Source organism: Chionomys nivalis, chromosome 7, assembly GCF_950005125.1.
Source record: "Chionomys nivalis chromosome 7, mChiNiv1.1, whole genome shotgun sequence".
NCBI lineage: Eukaryota > Metazoa > Chordata > Mammalia > Rodentia > Cricetidae > Chionomys > Chionomys nivalis.
Genome location: NC_080092.1, coordinates 42,662,807 through 42,679,617, shown reverse-complemented (window position 1 = coordinate 42,679,617; position 16,811 = coordinate 42,662,807). Strand labels below are relative to the sequence as shown.

General features: G+C 48.1%; 1 protein-coding gene across 2 annotated transcripts; it reads left to right on the top strand.

The window, feature by feature from the left end:
* The first annotated feature begins 937 nt into the window (after nt 1-937).
* On the top strand, nt 938-14,451 carry Tmem11 (transmembrane protein 11). Of its 2 annotated transcripts, XM_057775023.1 has the most exons (3): nt 963-1,019; nt 3,823-4,112; nt 13,556-14,451. In XM_057775023.1, the coding sequence occupies exons 2-3, from the start codon at nt 4,099-4,101 to the stop codon at nt 14,070-14,072; spliced, it is 531 nt and encodes a 176-aa protein (XP_057631006.1). In that variant the 5' UTR covers nt 963-1,019; nt 3,823-4,098; the 3' UTR covers nt 14,073-14,451. The 2 variants fall into 2 exon arrangements, with proteins under 2 accessions (XP_057631005.1, XP_057631006.1); XM_057775022.1 differs by lacking the exon at nt 3,823-4,112 and having other exon boundaries at nt 938-1,019.
* The last annotated feature ends 2,360 nt before the right edge of the window (nt 14,452-16,811 follow it).

The window sequence follows — 16,811 nt, the reverse complement described above, 5'->3', positions numbered from 1 at the left end:
CCTTATTCTTTTTTCTTTTTCTAATGTGTCTGGGTGCTTTGCCTGTGTTTTGTGCACCACGTGTGTGCAGTGCTCATGAGGCCAGAAGAGGGCCTCGGGCGTTACTGGAGTAGCAGACTATTGTTAGCCGCCATGTGCCAGGAATTGATCCTGAGTCCCCTGGAAATGCAGTGTCTTTAACCGCTGAGCCATCTCTGCAGGCCCTCATACCTTATTCTGATCTCTCTCCCTCTCTCTCCACATCCCTAATCTTCTGCCACGCTTGCACTGTGCCAGAGTTTGGCACTTGGCGGCAGGGTTGCAGCATCCAATTTAAAAACCAGGAACTTGCTAGAAACCACACAGATTCAAGCATAAAAACTGGCTGGGAGGAAAAGGCATTTTGGGTCAAGTACATCTACAGATCCTCAAAAATCTTCGAATTTGCCAGACTGGAAAGGGGGGGCAGTTGATACTGCATAAGCAGGGGTAATCTTCAAATTGGGGGCGCACGAGTTCTAGTCTGCGGATAAGAAGAGAGAAACCATTGTAAAGTGTGAGATAAGGGAGACCCAGGCCCCCGGCGGCCCGAGGCCGCAGTGAAGGGCAAGAAGGCTGAGGCCAAGGGTTGGGCCTCTCGGGCCGTGAGGGCGGGGTCGCCGCGCGAAGCGCTCTGGGAGTAGTAGGCGCTTTCTTTCCGCTCTCCTTCGGTCACTCGCTCTGGGCACCCAAGGACGTCCGGGCGGTGGGCGCAGCAACTGGCACGCTGCGACCGAGAGACTCTTTCCTCAGGCAGAGCCCACCTTTCGCCCTCTTGCGCGCGGCAGTTTGCAGCAGACTTCCGGCGCGCGGCACTGTGGGCATTGTAGTCCTTTCGAAGCCTCCCACTGCGTACGAGCAGCCCACCGGACTACGTTTCCCTTCGGCCTGCGCGCGCCCCGAGCCGCGTCGGCGCCAGCCCCCGACAAGTCGAGAGTCTCCAAGATGGCCGCGTGGGGAAGGAGGCGTCTGGGTCCGGGCGGCGGTGGCTCCCGAGAGAGGTGAGCTGGGCTCGCGACTGCGGGCGGCCGCCGACCTTAGAGTAGGCGAAGCTTCTGTGCTACGCGCGACTCCGAATCGTGTGCCTGCTGCGCGCGGGACCCTGGTGTGGGAGGAGCAGGCCGGCGCGACGGCCGGGGAGCGCGGGGAGCTCGACTAGGAGGGGTGGCGGCTCGCGATAGGCGATCCGTGAACCGGGGTTGAGTGACTCCCAGGGCCGCGAGGCTGTTCTACGGAGCGGGCGTGCAGGCTTTGGGCCGCTGGCTCGCGCACGTGGCTGTCTGGGCCTGGGCGTCCGACGTGGCGTGGAGGGGCTCCTGGAAGGGGAGGAGGGCAGAGGTTCGCCGGGCGGTGTGCTGCTAGGGGCGTTTGCTGAGAGCAGCCGCGTGCCGGGCGCGCCTCCAAGGGCCTGCGCTTGGACGCCTTCGGAGCGGGCCGTCATCGCCACTCCTGAGGGTTCTCTGCAAGCGGTTCTGCCCTAAGTCCTTTAAAGTGACCTTTTCTACCGGAGGCGTTTGGGGGCGCTAGGGGTTTGTTTCTTCCCGGTGATTGCCCGAAGATGAGAGGAGTTGGCGTGTTTCATGTTGAACATGTGGGTTTTTCCTCCTGGGGAGTATTTTTAGCTAATAGGTTACTAGAAACTGTTCAGCCACTAGAAGTTTGGGGAGAAGGGTACTGTATATCGGTGGAACTACTAAACTGCCCAGTTCGTTTTGCAAAAGCCTTCGCATTTTACTGTGAATGTCAGTTGAAAAGTAAACCTGGCTATCTTTTTCTTTTCCGATGAATACTGTTAAACATAAAAGTTCTGTCTCAACTAATCTGCATTGTTCGTTTTGACTGGTGCATCCCATGTTCCTTGCTGTTGCCTACAGAGCTTTCCCATCCCACACGAGTCTTCCTGCTTGGCAGTAGTGATAGCCTTGGTTTTATTCTTGAGTTTGCTTATGAAAAAGAATCTAGTCTGCATTTACCGTTCCTTGGGAAAGCAGTGGTAAGGAGTGGTTTTTCTGACTTTCACTTATTTCTTAGATAAGAACACCAAAAGTGACAATTTTGTTGTTTTTCATGTCCTTAAACCCTAAGGAACACTTTCAGGATATTTAATTTCAGCCCCTTAGTAACAGGAAAGAACCCTCCCAGAAGAACTAGTGTCAGATAAAGATACTTTTACTACTTGTTTTTTAGAGTCAAGATCTCTCTATGTAGTTCTAGCTGTCCTGCAACTCACTTTATAGACAAGGTTGACCTTGAACTCACAGAGCTAACTAAATCTGCCTCTGCCTTCCAAGTGCAGGATTAAAGGTGTGGGTCACCACACCCTACCATACTCTTTCTCTGGGATATAGACTGAAAGGGCCACACATGGATACCTCAAGCATGGGACAAGAGCCTTATGCTATATATAGCCTACCTAAAAAAAATAAATACAGAGAACTTTTTTTCCTTTGACTTGAAGCAAGTATTAATTTAACCAGTTTGTCAGCCAGCCACCCAGTCCTTGATTGAGCTTCAACAGCTTTTAAGGGGATTTAAATCAAATGCGGACAGATTTCACTGTTAAACTAGATAGTAGCTGACTCTTCAGAACAACTTCTGTTTAGTTCCTCACCTGAGAACTTGACTAATTGAGGTTATCTGCATGGGTCCTGTAGGTGTACAGGTGGTGACCTTTGGCCAGGAACTGCGGGTTCTACCCATGCATGCAGATGTTGTGTGTCTGCCAGGAATGGGGCATCAGATTTTATGATGTGAGAGTTACTACCATCTGTCCTCCTGGTAGGTAATGTGTAGTGACTGGAGGCTTATCCCTTTGTGGGAAGGCCCTTGCCAAAGAACTTATTCTCAGGATCCCATCTCCTTAAGGCCCTCCCTCTCTGAGCAGTGTATGGAAACATAACTCCCCCTGGCTAGCAAGCTGACTTCTGGGCATACCTCCATTCCTGCTCACTTGGTGGCCTGACTGGGTGGAACAGACCAGAATAATTGTATGCTCAGCACCATAGATTGTGAGTGTATTATTGGCTCTCATGACACAAGTAAACTGTTTATGGCTCCTAAGTGACTTTGTTCCACGTCACATTTGGACGGACTCAAATTTCAGCTTCATGTTAAGAGTACTTCAGAGCCATGCGGTGGTGGTGGTGCACGCCTTTAATCCCAGCACTCAAGAGGCAGAGGCAGGCAGATCTCTGTGAGTTCGAGGCCAGCCTGGTCTAGAAGAGCTAGTTCCAGGACAGGGTCCAAAACTACAGAGAAACCCTGTCTTGGGAAACAAAAAGAACTTCAGAGTTGCACACACCTTGCCGCCTGCCCTCTGCTGAAACTGAAGGAGCTGCTGTGTGGTTTGTGGCAAGGGCTGGAGTGGGCATTGCTTTGAACAGACGTATTTGCCAGTGGCTGCATACTCGAGCATATGTTATATTTAATTCCTTGCTTGATGCTGGTTGGCAGCTTAGTGTGCAGTGGTTCTTGCTTTGCCTGCTTCTTAATTCTAGAAACACAGGCTAGTACTAGAGCTGAGTGACAGCCATTGCAGCAGTTGAGTAGCTGCTAGCCATACATATATGATGGTTACACTGACGTTAGAATTAAACACAATGAAAAGTTTAGCTCTTAAATCACAGGCCATGTTTTGGGTGCCTGGTACTCACTTCGGGCTAATGGCTAAGCATAGCGAAAACTTTCCCATCAGCTCAGTAAGTAGCTAGGGACAGTGCTGATCTAGACTGAAATTGGAGGGGGAAAGGAGCGAACTGAGAGCTGCTTATGTGTTGATTTTTCTCTCCACTCCATTAAATCTAGGGAAACAACAGTATTTGTAATGAAGAACATCAAACTCTGAACTGTAACCTGAATTCTTGTCCAAAATTGAGCATACTGACAGCGAGTACAGCAAACAGATTGCCGTTTGTCCTGCTGGCCTCTTTGAGGCACACTTACCCGTCTAGGAAAGCAGAGCAGGTATCTGTATTCTGCCACCTGTGTGCCAGCCTGGACCGGCTCTCAGACAGCCCTGCCTATCCTTTCTTGGGCTTCTTGGTGCTGCTCTCGGGGCCCCTGAGCATCCCTGAGATCTCCATGATTGTTGGAATGTGAGTATAGCCCTGCACTCTGAATTCCTTTTTTTTTTTTTTTTGCTGATCTTATGAAGATACTTGATCTGTGTCTGATACAGGACAGCCTGAGATATCCAAGCTTTCTTCTGTTCTGTGCATTTGTTAGGCAGTCAGTAATTACGGTGTTCCCTCCACATCCTTCCCTCCTCCTCTTGGAAGACTATGTCATATTTGTGAGGTCCTAGGGGCCAGGTAGAGTTAGTGCCTACTCCACTTAAAAAGCCATGAGAACAGATTGGTTTACATTTCTGGGGTGATAGACTCCCCCTTTCTGCTCTGATCTTCCCTTTTAGAGCTAGGGGCTCCAGGAATTTGAGGCATTTCATATTTTAAGAGGTTCCCATGCTGGCTCAGGTATATGGCAGTTTTCTTTTCTCCTGGTCTGGATGAGATAAGCAGGCCCGCGTCATACACCAAAGTTTCTTGCTCTATAGCCCCTGCTAGCTCTGTTGGCTAGTGAGAGGTGACAGCGCCTATGGATGAGCCACATGTTCTGCTCACAGATCTGAATGTAAGTCAACCACTGTGCCATGATCCAGCCTTTGGGCTGTATTTCCGATGTCCTGGGTTTTACTCAAGCAGTCTGGGTTCCACTTGCCTTGATTTCTGCTTCTGTGGACAAGTCAAGTTCTGCAGGCTCACCTCTGAGAAAGCAGAGTTGATAGTGTCCAAGAGGAGGAAGGGCTGAGGCTGCACTTGCCTGGCTTGGGTTAGGCATGATTTGTTCTTGAGTGTGTGAAGAGCTGTGGGTGGGGTGGGAAGTGTGATTTAGGAGCCGGCATACACAGGGGGGTGCCGACAGCAACTGTGATGGGCACAGAGTTCCTGGGAAAAGGCAGTAGCCCACAAATTTTCCCCACAGTTCTTCAGATGAAAGCTGTGCAGTCTGGCATCTCTGCTGATCATTGGGGTTAACACTGGTTGCCTGTCTGTCGGTGCTTGAAATGTTATTGTGCCAGAGGAGTTGAGGTTTTTACTTTATTGAGTAATTAATTTACATTTAAACAGTTGTGGGTGTTTTACTACTGCCCTCTTTGATTTTTGCACCCAGCCAGATCATTCAGTGCTTTGGGAGACCAGGGAAATTGACTCAGGATAGCAAAGTATTTTGCCCTTGGGCTTAAATGAGAGTAAACTTGAGGGACAACAGAGGGGGAGGCTAGGGGAAGTGGGGCAGGTGGAGGGACAGGAGATACTCATATAATAGTATTTGTAAGAACACAAGATTTGGGGGGGTTTGGTTTTGGATGTTTTTGTTTGGTTTGTTTTTCAAGGCAGGGTTTCTCTGTGTAACCCTGGCCATCCTGGGACTCACTCTGTAGACAAAGTTTACCATCGGAGTGCTGGGATTAAGGATGTGCACCACTGCCAGGCAAGATTTGTTTTAATGGTGTGTTCGAGTGGGTGCGTGGGGCATCCAGAAGAAACCATTTGATCTTGAATTTGGAGTTGCTGGTGGTTTTGAGCCACCTCATGTGGGTGTTGGGAACTGGTGTTCTCTGCAAGGGCAGCACTATTGTGAGTTGAGGGTCTCCTCATCCTACAGTCCTGCTGAGAAGAGGATGGTTCTGTTTCCTTGTTTTATTCACGTAAATGCTGTGCTATTTGGTGGGGAGAGGGTCTCTCCAGACCCAGAAGAATGCAATCTGACTGTATACTTCCTAGGCCCCAGATTCCCAGGCAGGGTTCAGATGGGAACCCACATCTAAACTAGCAACTGGTGTTCGTTTGGGTTTTTTTTTTTTTTTTTCTGTTTGGTTTTTATTTTTTGTTTTTTAAACAACTGAAGATGTCTTCTTCATCAAGGCATCCCCATCTAATACTCCCAGAGAGTGACAGGTTCCCAAGAATGTTTGTAATGAGGGATAGGAAGAGAAAATCTTGTGACATTTAAGGTATCTAGGACCTGAAAATAGAGTCAGTAGTCAGGTTGCTTTTCTGTTTTGTTTTGCTTTTTTTGAGACAGGGTCTCTCAAGGTAGCCCAAACTGTCCCGGAATTCACTACTTTTTGCTCTGAAAACATGATCACTTGTGTAGTTTCTTATGATATTGCATTCCACCTCCACCCCCAGGTCCAGAAAACCCATTTCTGGCTAACCAAACATGACTTTCTGGGAATGAAAGAATGCAGAAAGAGCCGGGCCTGGTGGTTGCACGCCTTTAATCCCAGCCCTCGGGAGGCAGAGGCAGGTGTATCGAGGCCAGCCTGGTCTACAAGAAACCTGTCTTCCAAAAACAAAACAAAAAAAACCAAAAAACCCACAAGAATGCAGAAAGATCAAACAATTGACCCTTTGCTGCAGACGACAGGGAGACCCAGACTAGCCTATTTCAAAGGGAAGCCAACACTTTGCTCCTGTGAGAGGTCTCCCCATGGTCTGGTGACTGAGAAGCTCTTCTGCCTCAGTGTTGGGGACACACATGCCAAGGGGAGAGATGGCTCGGCTAAATTTATGAGCACTGGTGAGGACCTATGTCTAATTACGAGCATCTACAGTTATTGTAGAGAGGCCGCTTGTTGGTTCATGGCTGCTTAGCCCCAAAGTAATCACGCAGAACTCTGTTCTTTTGTGTCTAGGATTCCTTTCCAAGCTTTCTCAGGTTTTATGTGGATTTTAGTCCACCATGTTGGTGTGCCAGTTTGTTGGCAGAGGCCGCTTGTTTCTTCCCAGCCGCCTAGCCCCTGAAATAATCACACAGAAACTGTATTATTTAAGTCACTGCTTGGCTCATTAGCTCTAGCTTCTTATTGGCTAACTTTTGTTTTGTTTTGTTTGTTTGTTTGTTTGTTTTTGAGACAGGGTTTCTCTAATTGGCTAACTCTTATGTGTTGATTTAACCCATTTCTATTAATCTGTGTATTGCCATGTGGCTGTGGCTTACTGGCTAAAGTTTTGTCTGGCTCCGGCAGGGCTACGTGGCTTCTCTCTGACCCCATCCTTCTTTTTCCCAGCATTCAGTTTAGTTGTTGTATCCCGTCCCCCTTCTCCACTCCCACCTCTATTCCCTGCACGCAGGCCAAAGACAGTTCATTTTTTGTTGTTGTTGTTGTTGTTTGTTTTTATTTATTATGTATATAGTGTTCTGCCTCCGTGTATGCCTGCATGCCAGAAGAGGGCACCAGATCTCACTGCAGATGGTTGTGATCTACCATGTAGTTGCTGGGAATTAAACTCAGGACTTCTGGAAGAGCAGCCAGTGCTCTTAACCACTGAGCCATCTCTCCAGCCCCCAAGACAGTTTCTTTATTCATTAATGGTAATCACAACATACAGAGGGAAATCCCATATCACATGGTTTCTGCACACATGATCCTTAGGTTACTGCACACATGATGTGCCAACATACATGTAGGCAAAACTTTCATACATACAAGATAAAATGTATTCCTATATATGTGTGTTTTTAAAAATCGGTCTTGAAACTGGAGAGATGGCTTAGTGTTTTAAAAACATGTATTCTTGCAGAGGACCTGAGTTCAATTCCTAGCACCCACATCAGGCAGCTTATAACTGTTTGTAACTCCAGCTCCAGGGAACAGCACTAACCTCAGATACATGCACATATACAGACTACACACATACACACAAATAAACAATAATTTTTAAAAATTGGTTTTGGCTCAGTGGTTAAAAGTGATGTCATAGTTGTGATGGCACATACCCCTCATCCCAGTGTTTGGGAGACAGTTACATAGTGAGGCCAGGTCTGAACACAAACAAAAGGCAGCTTGACCTCTGGCTCTGCTATACATTTTCAGGCCCCAGACACCGTAATTGCCACAATAGTTTTTCTCTCCTGTCCCTCATTACAGTCATTTCTTGGGCACCTGCTTCATTCAGGCAGAGCTAGATAGGGATGCTTTGATGGGAATGGCTTCAGTTGTTTAAAAAAAAGAAACAAGCACCAGTTGTTAGCCTAGGTGTGACCTTTCCATCTGAATACTGCTTGGGAATCTGGAGTCTAGGAAGTGGAACATCAGGTTCTAGGTCTAGAGAGATATCACCCACCACCCCATCCCACCCCCAGGATACAAAATTGTCCTCTTCTTAGCAGGATTGTGGGATGAGGCCAGTATAACATAGCTGGGAGACCCTGGGAGCTTGCTTCTGTGCTAAGGGGTACAGATTGTTGAATTTGTTTTGTTGTGAGGCAGGGTCTCCTGTAACCAGGCTTGCATTGAACTTGGCGTGTAGCAGAAGTTACTCTGGGCTTCCACAAGTTCTCTCTCCACCATGCCACATTCCCAGCTTGACTTTAGTTTAGTTTCTCTTTGGGAAAGGAGTCTTGCTATGTATCCCAGACTGGCTTGGAACTCATAATTGTCTTTTTTTTATTTGTTGGGTTTTTGTTTTGTTTTGAAGCAGGGTTTCTCCTTTTGGCTCTAGCTGTCCTGAAACTCGCTCTGTAGACCAGGGCGCCCTCAAACTCAAGAGATCTGCTTGCCTTAGCCTTCTGGATAGCTGGTACTACAATTATGTCTCCACCATGCCCAGTTGAGATTTTTCTTTTTAAGAAAAATTTGTTTTCTATTATGAAAGAAGCGTGGGCTGGGGAGCTAGCTTGAGTGGGTAAGAGTGCTTGTGTTGCAAGCATGAGTAGTTGAGTTCAGATTCTTAGCACTCACATAAAAGACTGGGCATGACTGTGTATACCTGTTCCCTCAGCATTTGGAGGGGCAAGCAGAGAGATAGGTAGATTCTCAAGACCTGTTAGCCAACCAGCCTAGTCACATTGCAAACTTCTGGTTTGGTGGTGTTAGAAATGGGTCTGGGGTCTCAGGGAAATGACCATACAGTGAAACAAAAAAAAAAAAAAAGCTTCTGCAGAAGGGTGTCCAGCTGCATATCAAGCCAGATATGCGGGCAAGCATAGGCAGCAGAGCCTCACATTCTCACGGCATCTGGTAATGTAAACAACACTGTTGATAAGGAAAGTGTAATTTTTGAGGACAGGAGGCGCACAGTCTTTGAGCACATACTTTGATTTTAGTCAAATGTTAGGTGTGGGCTTCTCAGCCCACAGCTCTAGAACTAGAAAGAATAAGCTCACAGGCAGGTCCCCGTTGGGGGGAAGAGCAAAGCCAAGCCCAGCTGGTGCAGCTAATATGGAAACTTCCTTTGTTTCATTCACTCCTCTGACAGAAAAGACAGCACATTTTACTTAAGTTCCACAAGTGCCTGGCAACTCTGGGTATTTGTCCAGAAGAATTGAAAACAGGGCTACAGAAGTGGCTCAGTGGTTAAGAGCACTGACTGACTGACTGACTGCTCTTCCAGAGGACCTGGGTTCAATTCCCAAGATCTGACACCCTCACATTTGTATGTGCATGTGTGTACGTGCAAAATACCAATGCACATAAAATAAAAATAAATTAAAAAAAATTGCAAACAGGAAATGGTGTGGGCAAATAGATGGCTCAGCAGGTAGAAATATTTGCCTGGTGAGAGGTCTATCCCTAGAACCACATAAGGGTAGGAGAGAGCAAATATCTGTGAGTTGTCCTGTGACTTCCATGCATGTACACTTATACAAAACAACGAAGTATTAGCCAGACTTGGTGGTGTACACGTTTAATCCCAGCATTCAAGAGGCAGAGTTCAAGGTCAGCCTTGTCTATATAGCAAGTTCCAGAACAACTAGGGTTATAAAGTGAGACCCTGTCTCCAAAAGAAGAAAAACCTGCCCCCCTCCCCCCAAAAAAAGGCGCCAGGGCCATGGTATTAGGTACTAGTTCAGTGGGTTTGACTTTGGATTTATACCTTATGGAAATTAGTTGTTTAATAATGTAGCTGTATTTAACAAGGCACTAAATTTTGCTATGTATATTTTATCACAGATAATAATAAAACTTGTGCTTAAGCCAAGCAGGCCTGGTGACCCACCACATCTTTAATCCCAGAACTCAGGAGGCAGAGGCAGGCAGATCCCTGTGAGTTAAAGACCAGCCAGTGATACTGTGTTTGCAGCAGCAACAAGACCCCCTCGGCCCCCCAAAAAACTTGTACTTACCACTTAACTGCCTTGCCCCACATAGTCCCCTCAAGTGGAGACCTCCTTGCTCCTTGCTTATGAAGCCTCATTTCCTTAGTCTACCTGGTTGACAATTGAAGACAGGCTTGAATGACAGAGCTTATTAGTTTTGTACCAAGTGACGCATGAGAGGAGCCTGCTGCTTGCACCCCCATTACAGGGTGCTGTACTGTCCTCTGCCTGGGTAGTGGGCAGCCCAGTTAGTTCTTTCTCACTTAGCAAACACCAGCTCTTGAACAGGTGTTTTTAGACTTGGGAAGATTGACATTTGAGATTTGACCTTGGGTGGGGGTGAGACAGGGATTACAGAGCCCTCCGCGCCCAGCCTGCCAGACATTCTCAGGGCAGCTGTATCCCAGAGAGGACAGTTTTCCTTATAGCTGGCTGCAGTGCCAGCATTTCCAAGTGACTCCTCTCCCTTCCCAACGCTGGTTAACCTGGGCAGACCCATGACCTGAGGTCCTGAGCAAGGTTGCCACCTGCTCCACTGAAGGCTCAGGACAGAGTGACCTCTCACCCAGTGTCAGCAAAGTGCATGGGCACAGTGTTCTTTCCCCATCCCCCTTTCTTTCTGAGACAAAATTTTGTTTATTTATTTTTTGGTTTTTCGAGACAGGGTTTCTCTGTGGCTTTGGAGCCTGTCCTGGAACTAGCTCTGTAGACCAGGCTGGCCTCACTCACAGAGATCCGCCTGCCTCTGCCTCCCGAGTGCTGGGATTAAAGGCGTGTGCCACCACCGCCCGGCTAAGACAAAATTTTGCTGTAGCTTTGGAACCTGTCCTGGAATTAGCTAGCTCTTGTAGACCAGGCTAGCCTCGAACTCACAGAGGTCCACCTGCCTCTGCCTCCCGAGTGCTGGCTTTAAAGGCGTGTGCCTCCACCACCCGGCGGCCCAGTGTTCTTAATTAAGTTCCAGAGATTGGACCAGGTGTAGGATCAAAGGCCATTTAGTGAAAAGTGACTCCCTTTCCTTTTCCTGGCCACCCAGTTCCCTCTTAATGATAGCCTTATTCTTAGGCCTCCTTGCCTCCTAGATATTCAGGTGCTTTTATGTAAACAGGTGGATAACTAAAATAACACCCTACAGAGGCTGAGGAGATGGTTCTGTGGATAAAGTGCTCGCTCTGCAGGAGGGGCACCCAGATGAAAACTGGATGTGGCAGCCTGTAACCTCAGCTAGGAAGGGAAGAGGCAAGCGGATCCCTGAAACTTCATGAATGATTGGTTTGGGCGTTACCATTTTCTTCCTGGAAAAACTTTTCTAAAGATTCTATCATACCAAAGGATGCCCAGGACTACTTTTCTTAAATGACTGTTCCTATAGAATTGATATCTCTGGTAACTCCAGAGACTCCTGCTGGTACTCCTGCTTCCTCTGTTGACTTGCTTTGCTTTTGTTTCATGCTGTATAGTTGGGCCAAGTCTAGAGTGGCTGGGAAAGGGCATTGGTGAGCATGTCTACAGAATCAGCTCAGTACATGAGGATTGGGTGGGCACAGCTATGTCTATAACTGCTGCAAGCTGTGACGTTCACAGAACTACCTGCAGTGAGGACCTGTGAGAGTCTTGATCCACTGACTCGGAGCTCTTCACTGGCTGCATTTGCTTCACGTCACCCCATATTATGGACCACTGGCCTTGTGTTTCCAGACGTGTCTGTCTATAATCATGAACATGCTCATTCATCTGCCTTGACAAATAGCAAGAACTGGGCTCTCTCAGCCTGGCCTGGGTAGACTGGGTGCCAGCTAAGCATACAGAAGGTGCTGGGGACTGGCCAGGCCGAGGTCAGAAGTGTTATCTGCCTAGTGATACGTTTTTAAGACAAGCAATCTGTCAGAGGTGCTGAGTGTGCTTTACTGACACAAATTGTTTCCCTGTGTTCAGGCTGGCCACATGCCTACAGGGTAGAGAAGGCCATGAAACTAAAGTTGGCTGGCATTGTAAGGGCACTGCAATCCCAGCTTGAACCTACATTTTGCCTTGAGTGTTCCACAGGGGAGAAGGCTTGCCTCAGATTCTCTGTGCACAGGAATGTGCCCTATGTCCACTTTGAAAACGGGCAGGACTTGCGGATGACTTGGACATAGCTCTGCCTAGAGTCATGGTTTCACAGATGGACATATAAATTGGCACTTTGACTTTTATTGGCTTATGGCCATGAGATCACAAAGGGAATCTCTTGACCAGGAGTGCACCCGCTTAAAGAATCTCTTACCCAGATGGGTGATGTTGGCGCACACCTTGAAATTCCAGCACTAAGGAGGCAGAGGCAGGCAGATAATGTCTTATAGGCCAGCGTGGTCTATAAGAACTAGTTCCAAGGCAGCTACGGCTGTTACACAGAGAAACCCTGTATTTAAAAAAAAAACAAAAAAACCCTACCTGTTGTTCTTTTTGAGGCAGGGTTTCCCTGTGCAGCTCAAGATGACCTAGACCTCTTATCCTCCTGACTCAGGCTCCTGAGTGTTGGTATTGCAAGCTTGTGCCACCTTGTCTGGTCTCGACTCTTTGACACCTTCCTCAAGCTTACTTATTGGCTAAAAGTGTCTGAAAATAAGTGTGTCTTGTTGTGAACAAACTGCAGGCATCCTGCTCACCTTCCTCCCCTTGGAATGTGCTCCAAATGGAGACATCCCACAGAGGACCTTAATGGGGAAATACTGCTCTCCAGTTGGGATCTTCAGCACCCTGGGAGGTATCAGGCAGCACGCAGCATAGCATGCCAGTGGACGGGCTGCTTTGGCCATGTCCCATGCTGTGACTTCTTTTTATTTTTGTGGTGATAGGTGAGGCCAGGGGCCATGTACAGACTAGGCAAGCTCTGCCTCTGAGCCATCTTCATTCCCCATGCTGAGGCTTCTAGTTCCACCCCAGAGAATAGCTTTCTCCCTGGGCTCAACTGACTAGGGGCATATGATTTAATTAATCCTTACCTGAGCCCAGTTTAATTACAGTCACTGTTTTGGGGTAAAGCATTTGTATTGCCTGAATCCAAGCCAGTGCTCTTTTTTATTAAGGGGTGCTGGTCTGAGCATGGGGTTCCCCCACCCGGTACAGGGAGTACAGTCTGAGGGGGAGGTATTTTTGAAACAAGGTCTTGTAACTGTGTAGTTCTGGCTGTGTGGAACTCATTGTGTTGACTAGACTGGCTTTGAACTCAGATCTGCCTACCTCTGCCTCACAAGTATTGGGATCAAAAAACCATGCCAGGCCACCTTTGTGACCTTTTTGTTTCACTATTTCTTTGGGGGGGGGGGGGATTGCCGTCTTGTGGGTTGGGTTCTGAAGCAAATGAACCCGTAAGTGGTTGAGGCTGAGGCAAACACTTGTCCAAATAAGCTAGACTGTTCAACCTAACCTTGTCTTTTTCCCTCCACTAAAGGGTTAGCCTGTCAGCCACAGACTGCTACATAGTGCATGAAATCTACAGTGGGGAGAATGCCCAGGACCAGTTTGAGTATGAGCTGGAGCAGGCGCTGGAAGCCCAGTACAAATACATTGTGATAGAGCCCACTCGAATTGGAGATGAGACAGCACGTTGGATCACTGTGGGCAATTGCCTACACAAGACGGCCGTGTTGGCTGGCACTGCCTGCCTCTTCACCCCATTGGCACTGCCCCTGGATTACTCCCACTACATCTCCCTGCCCGCTGGTGTGCTGAGCCTGACCTGCTGTACCCTCTATGGGATCTCCTGGCAGTTTGACCCTTGCTGCAAGTACCAGGTGGAGTATGATGCCTATAAACTGTCCCGCCTGCCTCTGCATACGCTCACCTCTTCCACACCAGTGGTGCTGGTTCGGAAGGACGACCTGCACAGAAAGAGATTGCACAACACAATAGCACTGGCTGCCCTGGTGTACTGTGTAAAGAAGATTTATGAGCTCTACGCTGTATGACTGCAGGAGAGTGGGACGCGAAGCAGAACCACAGGGCCTACAGGACTCAGATCCCTTCAGCAACACCTTGGGTTTTCTCCGTGAGGCAACAGCACCTGGGAAAGTGTTTGGTTTAATACTTGTTATTTTTAAACAAAAATAACAGATCATGGGTATGCCAAGGGTTTATTCAGCTCATTACAATAAGATGTCTATTTCCATAACCCAGGAGTGGGTCCCAGACTGTGGAAGTCTGACTGGGCAGTGGAATATGGATGGAGCCAACACAACTTACTGAGGGGTGTGAACTTGCTGTGGGGGTGTCTTAAGTATATTGTTTAACTATACCATTCAGAAGCCAACCGGAAGCTATTGACCATTAAAATTATGAGAATTTCAACTTCTGTTCTCTCTTTATATGCCTGTGCCTGCAGCTGCTGCTGTATATGGGACAGGCACATGCTGCAGACACCCTGCTGCTACAACTTGTTGCAGCACAGTGGCACTAGAGCTAACATCCTGCTAAAAAGAGAATGCACAACATAGTAGGACTAGCTACCACGGCTTCTGGCCTGCTAGTCTAGTCGTGGCTTCAGTTGGCTGTTTGTCACACATAGTAGGATAAGATGGCCTTGGTCTTCCTTTGGTTCACCTGGGGATGCCAAGCCCAGAAGCCCTTCTCCAAAGACTGACTTAGGAGAACACAGCACAAACCTCTGATGTTCCTATGTAGCCCTGAGTTCGCCCCAGTGCCCCAGGCTGTGGGAGATGCCTCTGTTGAGAGCAGTGAGTCTTACAGTGTGTTTGGTTGGTTGGTTTTGGTTTTTCTGAGGCAGTCTTTCTTGCTGTCCTAAAACTTGCTGTGTAGACCAGCTGGGCCTGGAACTCAGATCCTTTGTCTGCCTCCTGGGTGCTGGGATTAAAGCATGTGCCACCACGCCCAGCTTTGTGTCTTTTTTACTAAGGCTTTCAGTAAGTGGAAAATGATCCCCTGCACAAAGGCTGAGGCATAGCGCTTCTGTGGTCTTTAGTAAACAGCCAAGCTAGTTTCTCCACAGGAAGTTCTGACACCCAGCATCAGGAAGGGGTCCGAACCTGGAGGTGAGGGAAACGAGGTTTTAGAGAACTCCCAGGGGCGATTGGGACATTTGTGATAGAAGAGATCCAGAGTTTGGGCATTATTTTCAAAAGCCCACAGAAGTACAAAAAACTGACTTCATTCCAAGTACTGTAGAAATACTGCAGGCTCAGTGAGTACTCAGTGATGAGATGATGTTATCCACACAAAGAGTATTGTTATGTGGCAGTGTGGTGGATCAGGATGGTGAAGAGGTAGCTGCCTTAGCTACAAGCAATCCCAGCTGTATCTGGTGCCTCTGAGAGCCCCAAGTGCCTGAAGGTTGGCTCTGAGCCTGATGGGCAAGCACAGCCTGGGAGGGGTTTTTTGTAACAAGCATCACCTGGTCTGGCTGTGTTCTTTCTGCACATCAGATTGCATGGGGTGTGTGTGTGGGGGGGGTGACTGTGGGCTGGGGACCTCATTTCAGCTGAGCAGATGCCCTTGCCCAAAATAGAAACCAGGTACAAACAGCTCCTTTCTATTTCCCAAGCTGCATTGAACAAAGTGACTCTTGTTGAGCGGACTAACCCAGATTCTGAAATGCCATCTTGGTTTGGCCCCTAGCTAGCAGGGTAGGGTTGGGTGTGCCTGGACTGGGCTCTGAGAGAGGTAGCCTGTGAACCTCATTTCTGGTGATAGCCACAATGTTTTCACAATAGCTTTCTCTGTTGAGAAGAAAGAAAAACTGCACAACTTAGACCCTGTTGGAAACCCACCGGATGCAGTTCTGTGGGGCCCTTTTAAGATATGGATCATAGAATGAATCTAACAAACCAATCTAGTCTTAACTGTCTACCCACTTAATCCACTTTCAGGAGCAAAAAGCTCTATAAAGGAGCAGTTAACAGGAAACATGGAGTGGCAGATCGTGGGGCGCTCCTTCCACTGGGTCTCACCCTGGTTACACATCTGGTTCAGTGACTGCCCTTGAGCCTATGAGGCATGAGATTACCCCGTCACTTGCCCTGTAGGGTGGTCAGCAGCTGGGTCAAGAAGCACCAGTGACCAGACACCACAGGGTTTAAAGAGCAAGACTGAACTTCGACCACCAGGACACCTTAAGGAATTTCAGGATAGGAGACACTTTTCCAGAGAACAGGAAGTCAGGACAGCTGCAGCACTGCAGCCTTGGGTGGCAGCTGCTCTCACATTCAGCTACTGGGCGGAAATGTCAGGAATAAAGTTCGTCTAAGAGAGCATGAGTTGAAGGTGGGGTATGGCTTCTAAGCGGCCAGTTTCTTGGGTGACAGCAGGTAGGAAGAGGGGACTCACCTTGCTGCTGGTGGTTCTCTTGCCCTCGGGCCTAGGTAGGACTTAGATCATCATCTTGCATGGGAAACAAAGGACATGGCTATTGTCCATGAATGCACAGATTACTCGGATCCTTGTGCCCTCACTTGTGAGGACTCAGTGGTTCTAAGCTACCTACCAGTGTCTCCTAAACTGACCTCCCTCAACCAGGTTGATGTTCTGTCCTCTGATGACCGAGTATGCTGTTGCTATGGCTTACCACTTTAATGGAAAGAATTGTAGCTGGACGTGACCCTTCTCAAAGTGCCAGCCAACAAGTGTCAGAGAAAGTGTTATTTCTATGCTGGGGCATGTCCTTGCTGCAGTTCACTAGGAATATGCAGGGTGCT